Source organism: Aspergillus karnatakaensis (genome assembly GCF_047715665.1).
Source record: "Aspergillus karnatakaensis strain CBS 102800 unplaced genomic scaffold BJY04scaffold_89, whole genome shotgun sequence".
Taxonomy (NCBI): Eukaryota; Fungi; Ascomycota; class Eurotiomycetes; order Eurotiales; family Aspergillaceae; genus Aspergillus; species Aspergillus karnatakaensis.
Window position 1 is genome coordinate 116805 of NW_027395801.1, and position 6826 is coordinate 123630.

The 6826-nt window shown below is 52.8% G+C and overlaps 2 protein-coding genes across 2 annotated transcripts; one reads left to right on the top strand and one right to left on the bottom strand.

The window, feature by feature from the left end:
* Window positions 1-205: 205 nt before the first annotated feature.
* BJY04DRAFT_202713 (putative kinesin family protein (KlpA)) lies at window positions 206-3764 on the bottom strand. The gene is made up of 6 exons (XM_073713252.1): window positions 3457-3764; window positions 3281-3404; window positions 2916-3233; window positions 2376-2507; window positions 762-2326; window positions 206-710 (listed from the first exon to the last, which is right to left on the bottom strand). The coding sequence occupies exons 1-6, from the start codon at window positions 3472-3474 to the stop codon at window positions 534-536; spliced, it is 2334 nt and encodes a 777-aa protein (XP_073564915.1). The 5' UTR covers window positions 3475-3764; the 3' UTR covers window positions 206-533.
* Window positions 3765-4019: 255 nt separating this feature from the next.
* BJY04DRAFT_202714 (coronin) lies at window positions 4020-6679 on the top strand. Its single transcript, XM_073713253.1, has 9 exons — window positions 4020-4149; window positions 4197-4225; window positions 4282-4341; window positions 4403-4545; window positions 4590-4638; window positions 4695-4798; window positions 4852-5313; window positions 5358-6054; window positions 6103-6679. Exons 1-9 carry the CDS (start codon window positions 4116-4118, stop codon window positions 6355-6357), a joined length of 1833 nt encoding a protein of 610 aa, XP_073564916.1. The 5' UTR covers window positions 4020-4115; the 3' UTR covers window positions 6358-6679.
* The last annotated feature ends 147 nt before the right edge of the window (window positions 6680-6826 follow it).

The window sequence follows — 6826 nt, forward strand, 5'->3', positions numbered from 1 at the left end:
GGGTAGCTTGTGCTTAGAATATATCTTTAAACAGATAATAAGTGGTAGCTCAGGGTATTTATGGAGTAGCAGGGTAGGAAAACAAATTAGAAGTTTGTTGTTAGATTACACAGACACTATATATAAAACATATATATTGAGTCCTCTAGGCAACGCAACTGAGAGAACAATAGGGAAGCCAGAAGAATTCATAAGTACAAGCACAAAGCAGCATGGTATTTATTGACTGGCCACAAGTCCAGGTAGATAACTATCATTAAACTAAATCCAGGGCCTCATCAATCCTCATCCTCATCCCGATTCCACCAAAACCCAACAAACAGAACAACCAACAACCAGTGTACCGTGTACCTATAAACAAGCGATGGGGGATCGGATAACGCGGGCTAGGGGTAATATCTCCAAAAGAAATAAAAAAAGAAACAGAAAAAAACGGGTCAGACGCCTGACACCAATCGTCAAAGGGCCAGGTTCATAGCGGCCAAACATGAAGCGGAGTGAAGGGGAGGGGGAAAATGGCTATAGGGTTCGGTTTAAATGTCGCGGACGCGGGTCTGGCGTTTTGCAGTTCCAATGTGGGTGTTGTGCACCTTTGTGGCGAATTTGAGACTGGTCAAGGTCTCGGACAGGTGTGCATGTAGAGGGCTGACCATGACAAACATGAGCGTCTTCGAATTTCCTCCCAGCGAAAATTGAAGAAGATACGTTAGCTGGAGATGTTGTTAGTCTGGCTTTCGTATTTTGTACAAATCATGACATACCTTGCTGTTTCGGTAGGGAATGTGACCACCTTCCTTCCCTTGTCCTAGAGCCGCGATTACATCTCCGAGACAGCTTAAGCTGCGGTTGATGTTCTGCGTCTCTCGTAGTCTCTCCCCAGTGGCACCACTATGACTGAGCCTCTCACTTCCGGCCAAATCCACCAGGTTCAAAGTTCCCTCGCTGCGCTCGCCAGTGATGTAGTTTTCACCAATAAGTTTGAGAATGAAAACCGAGTGAGAGCGTGAGGATCGCTCGTTTGCCTTGGTTGCTGCAACCGAGCGGTTGGCTGCAGCTCTCTTGAGGATTGTTTCGACCATTTCCGGCGACTCGAGCTGAACGGTGGTGACGTCCGTAATGATCGTCTTTCCTCTCGACATATCGTGTCGTATCTCAAGCTTCTTTTTGTCCAGCTCCTCGGCCTTACCCAGCAGGTCATTGAGGTTCTCGTTGTATACCTCCACAAAATTGCCCTCCATCTTGTACCTCCAGCCTTTCTCCTCCAGGCTTGTTGCGGTCTCGTAGATTTGGTGCACTGCACGAGGGATCATGCCGTCCAGGGAGGACATGGTGTGCGTTTTGCCACTGCCGGTTTGACCATAGCAGAAGATACAGACGTTGTATCCATCCAAAGCACTCTGCACGAGCTGGCTGATTTCGTCAAATACGTCGCTGTTTTGCGCCGACGGACCAAATACATGGTCGAAAGCGAAGTTGTGGTTCTTTCTCGTCACAGCTCCAAGACTGCTCTTCTCCTCTGGGCCCACGATGTTGATCTCTTTGGAGTCCTCAGCTTCATCCGGATACGTAAAATGCGCCGCGTCTGTTGCACTTTCCACTCCCAATGTAGGACGGACACGACAGAACACTCGAATGTTGCCCTTGAGCTCCTGTACCTGGTTGTGTAACTTGCGTCTGAGTGTCTCCTCCCTTCTGAGCTTCTCTTTAGCTGCGTTAGTCTCCGCTGCCGCATCCATCATTTGTTGATTCAATCGTTCAAAAGCTTCCGACTGCTCCTCTCTTCCCGATTCCAAGAACTCGATCCTTGCTTTAAGTGCGCAGATAGTTGACTCTAACGTTACGCTGTTGGAGCTCGCCGTGTCGAGGTTGTGACGGAGGTTGTTGGTGTTCTTTCGTTCCCGCTCGAGTTCGGTTCGTAGAGCCTGGAGCTCATCTTGTGCCGCTGCAAGCTCCTTTACCTTCTTGTCAAGTTCAATTTGCGATAGTTGAGTGTCGAGGGCAGTTTGCGAGTGAAGTTGATTGATTTCCCGAAGTCGTGTAGATTTCTCGTCTTCCAACTCGTGTTCGAATCGCCGTCGTAGCTCGCGGATATCGGATTCATGCTGTGCTTTAAGCGCTTCTAAATCCTTGTGCCCGTCATATCTGACCGTTTCGATTTCTGCCCGTTGGCGAGAGATGAGTTCGTCAATTGCGATCTCGTGTTCCCGCTGGGCGTGTTTAAAGCTATCCTCCACTGCCCCAACGCGCGTTTTGATAGACTCGAGTTCGACTCGTAGAGACAAATTTCGTTCCATCAGTTCCTTTTTCGAATCTTCCAGTTCCCCCACTGTTATGGTGTGTGAGCGGTGTCCGGTAGAAACATGCAGTGGACTTACCCCTTGACTTGTACACATCAACCGCTTCTTTGAGCCCTGAGCTCTCTTGCCCAGCCTGGCTCATTCGGGACATGAACATGTTGAAAAAGTTCTCCATGTTCTGTTCCCGGGATTCTTGGTCCCAATCGCCCCCTGTAGAATAGTTAAAACTTTTGATCGCGCTATCTTTGGTCAGGAACCCAGGGTAAGGTGGCCGTTTTCTCTTGGTTGGGTGCTTGAGTTGGGTATGTGGGGTAGGTATAGGGGTATCGGTAGGTATGGGAACGGGGATTTTTGAAGGTGTGGAGATGGGATGCCTGTCATGGTTCGTTAAGATGTCAGGACTCATGACTCTGAAAGGAAGTGGGTCCAAATGCAATGTGTTCATGGCGGCGCACAGCGATTTCTCGCCATCGGGTTCCAGCATAGGTCCCAAGGGCAGAGAGTAATTGGGCTGAGGGATATTTCGTTCGGTATGGAAACCGACATGGGATCTCCACGGAAAGAAGACTGGGGAAGGAGAGGTAGGCGGAGAGAAAAGGGAACAAAGTGTGTGCATACCCTTACGTTTTCCAAGCACTCTATGGCTGCTTTCCTCTTCATGGGTATCCAGGGAAGTTGCAGGTCTGGGGATTGAGTATCCATTCGGCCTTCGGGTGGTATTCATGGAGGAGGTGGGACGCGCTCCGGTGCCGGTCGTAGTTGACGAGTATGGGTTCCGCGACCGCGATGCGGCGGAGGCTGACCGGGTCAGGGTGGAGGAGGCATATGAGTTGGCACGACCATGAGTCTTTGTCGTCGCATTGACAGACCGAGATGCAGACGGCGGACCGGCGCCTGTTCTAACATTCTCGGTGGTGCTTCTCGTACGGTTGAGCGCTTACCAGGTTAGCATTTGCGTTGTTATACTATGGCCAGCAACGTACATGGGGCAGCAGTAGATTTGCTCGCAATTGCGCCTGGCTGTGGTAGCCTCGAGCGTGAGTTCGCTCCGGCAGAGTTCATCTCTTTGAGGCCAGGAATGCGCGACCCGTTTATTCTCGACTGTACCTGTTGTGTCGCATTAGGGATGGCTTTCTTTGGGGTCAATGGTAGGAGGTACCGGGCTTCCGTTCTCCATGGTACCGCAGGGAAGCACAACGACTTCCTGGTGACTGTGCTGTGTAAGGACAGATTGGGATTGAAGTCAGGAGTATGCAAGGAAGGCGAGAGGCAAATCAGTAGCAGGACCGTGTCAGCAGCCGAGCTGCGCTGTCAGTTGGCGGAGTGTCGACCGTCGACAAGTCTTCTTGATGGGCTGGTGATGATTGTTGGTGCGTTTCGTTTCTGGAGCGACGGCGGGCGGTAAACAAGCACAGCTGACTCAGCTGTGCTCCGGCGGGGAGGCACTAGCCCGCTCCGAGACTAGTGGTATCGACGTCACAGGCTTTCAATGTTTCATGATTTGATACACCAGGGAGCTCGAACCCTGAAGAGTTTGAGATGGAATTGTCGGAGTGCTTATCGGTTCGAATATACTCTACTGCTGTCTGATCTTCACTTTGTAGTGTTCTACTGAAACCATGGGGCTTGGTGTTTCAAGCGGGCGGTGCTAGTCAACTCTACTAAGCGGGTAATTAACAGGGTGCTATTCTTATAACCTATCGCCCTCGACTCGAACAGCCGCCTGCTTCCTCTCTGCCACTCCAATTCCCTTCAATTATTCCCCCTTCCTGCTTTGCTTTCTTTTTCAGTCTGCTTTTTGGTTCTAGATCCAGCACTATGTCTGGCCGTTTCGTGCGTTCGTCCAAGTACCGTAAGCTTGTCCACCCCCCTCCTTGCCCGCAATCTGACAGGTAGCAGGCCACGTCTTCGGACGCTCAACGCGCAAGGTGCGACACCCCTCCGTTTCCCTTCGTGTTGCTTCAGGTGGCTCATTCTCTCGCAGGAACAATGCTACGATAACCTCCGCATCTCCCGAAACGCCTGGGATACCAACCTCGTTAAGGTTCGTTGTCGTCACTCGTCACCGCTATTCTACCGCCCGCCCCGAGCCTAACAAAGACCAGGTCAATCCTCGGTATCTCTCTACAAACTGGGAAGCTGGTGGTGGAGGTGCTTTCGCCGTTATTCCGCTCGACGAGCGCGGCAAGCTGCCGGAGAGGATACCTTTGTTCCGGGGACACACCGCTGTTGTTCTCGACACCGACTGGTGAGTGCTCCCGCGCAATGGTAGGAGTGATCTAATTCCTGTAGGAACCCGTTCAACGACGATTTGATTGCTTCCGGGTCCGATGACGGCAGGGTACGTTTTTCTGAGAATATAACAGGCTGGTAGAGCTGATAGAGCTAATTGCTTAGGTCTACCTGTGGCGGGTTCCCGAGGGCTTTACGCTCTCTCCTGACGTAGATGCCGATGATATCCAAGACATTGCGCCCGTTGGCAAGCTGAGCGGTCACCCGAAGTAAGTTCCACCCACTGGGTCGGTTGGCGGTTACCCGTGCTAATGCCGATCAGAAAGGTAGGGCACGTGCTCTTTAACCCTGCGGCCGAAAACATCCTCGCGACGGCATCCGGAGACTACACTGTGAAGCTTTGGGATATCGAAGCTGGCGCGGCCAAGTTGACCTTGAATGTGGGCGATATTGTCCAATCGCAATCGTGGAGCGCCAATGGCTCTCTCCTCGTGACCACCTCGCGTGACAAGAAGCTGCGCGTCTGGGATGTCCGTCAGGAGCGCCCTGCGCATGAAGGACCGGGACATAATGGCGCCAAGAACAGCCGCTCGGTCTGGCTTGGTGAGCGCGACCGATTTGCCACCACCGGTTTCTCCAAGATGAGTGACCGACAGCTGGGTCTCTGGGATATGCGTTCGCCGCAGGCGCCGATTGACGGCTTCAAGACCCTTGATTCTATTTCTGGTGTTTGCATGCCGTTCTGGGATGATGGTACCCAGATGCTATATCTAGCTGGCCGAGGGTGCGTTTCTCGATCAATCTCTCTGTATACGCTAACAAGTGTAGTGACGGTAACATCCGGTACTTCGAGTTGGAGAACGACAAGTTCGAATACCTGTCCGAATACAAGTCGGCGGATCCCCAGCGTGGTATAGCCTTTATGCCGAAGCGTGGTGTGAACATGCACGAGAATGAACTTACCCGCGCTTTCAAGACCGTCAACGACACCTACATCGAGCCCATCTCCTTCATTGTTCCTCGTCGCGCGGAGACATTCCAAGACGATATCTACCCTCCCACCACTGGCCTGAAGCCTGCTATGAGCTCTTCGGAATGGTTTGCTGGCAAGGAGGCCATCCCACCCAAGATCTCCATGGGCAGCCTCTACGACGGTGAGGGTCTGAAGGAGGTCACCGGAATTCAAGAGAAGCCCACTTCTAGCTTGGGCGAGTCTAAGCCTGAGCCCAAGGCTGAGCCCGAGGCGAAGCCCGCCTCGCCTGTCAAGAAAGCCCCTGAGCCTGTTTCCGAGCCCACACCAGTGGCTCGGCCGGCCCCATCCATGAAGGAACAGGGTGCGTCCATGGCGACCATGGTCGACAAGTTCGCCGACGATGAGGAGGCGGAGCCGGTGGAGGAGTCAAGCTTCGATGAACCCTCCAAGCCAGTGGAGCGGGCCAGCCGTTCCGGCACCGCCTCGCCGTCCGTCAAGGACAGCCCATTCTTGCAAAAGGAGGAACCAGCCAAGACACAATTACCAGCCTCGGTAAGTTATCTCGTGCGCTACAGAAATTTGTCTAACCATCTATAACAGGCCTCTCCTGCTCCTGCAAACCGCTCCCCCGCCCCCACCACTCCCGCCGTCACCCAAGCCGAACCCACGACTCCCCTTTCAAGCACCGCGGGCTCCGTCGCCGCAGGCGGCTCCATCGCAGCAGACGCTGTCCAGCGCGAGCTCAACACCGTCAAGGACCTCATCGCCGAACAAGCCAAGACCATCTCCTCCCAAACCGAGCAGCTGCAGAACCTTGTTGCCGAGATCGAGTCCCTCAAGGCCAAGCTGGGCTAGCCTGTGACCTCTATTTCCATCCGACTCTTGCTTCTTGTACTCTACACATACACCTAAGCTTCTAAGCCCATCTATCCGCCCACTTATTGTCCTGTCGTCTAGCCAGCATTAGTCGCTGCCACTTTACATACTGTTTTCCCTGTTCAGGTCCATTGGAAAGAAGATGGATAGTTACGTCTCTCTTTTTGTCTATAGCTACTGTTTGTTATCTTCGCCTGTAGACGAGATGTGATACTTATGGCACGATACTCCTGTCTCCCTGTCAGTCTCTGAACATCCCCTCTCGAAGACACTAATAGACCCCTCCACAGCAAATTCTACCAGTAGCAGTAACACTCACAAAACCCCCTCAACCCCAGGCCAACAATCCCCCACCCCACCACCACCACCATTCCCCCTAAACGCACCAACAACACTCCCACCACCACTAAGCGGATCCCCCTCCCAAACCACAAAATCACCACCCCCA

Excerpts from the sequence above, each read along its gene's own strand:
- BJY04DRAFT_202713 (XM_073713252.1), bottom strand. Across the intron at positions 2,327-2,375 it reads TGATGTGTACAAGTCAAGGG|TGGGGGAACTGGAAGATTCG; the intron begins GTAAGTCCACTG and ends ACACCATAACAG. Across the intron at positions 711-761 it reads TTCCCTACCGAAACAGCAAG|CTAACGTATCTTCTTCAATT; the intron begins GTATGTCATGAT and ends CAACATCTCCAG.
- BJY04DRAFT_202714 (XM_073713253.1), top strand. The coding sequence starts at position 4,116 with ATGTCTGGCCGTTTCGTGCGTTCGTCCAAGTACC. Across the intron at positions 4,342-4,402 it reads GGGATACCAACCTCGTTAAG|GTCAATCCTCGGTATCTCTC; the intron begins GTTCGTTGTCGT and ends AACAAAGACCAG. Across the intron at positions 4,546-4,589 it reads GTTGTTCTCGACACCGACTG|GAACCCGTTCAACGACGATT; the intron begins GTGAGTGCTCCC and ends TAATTCCTGTAG.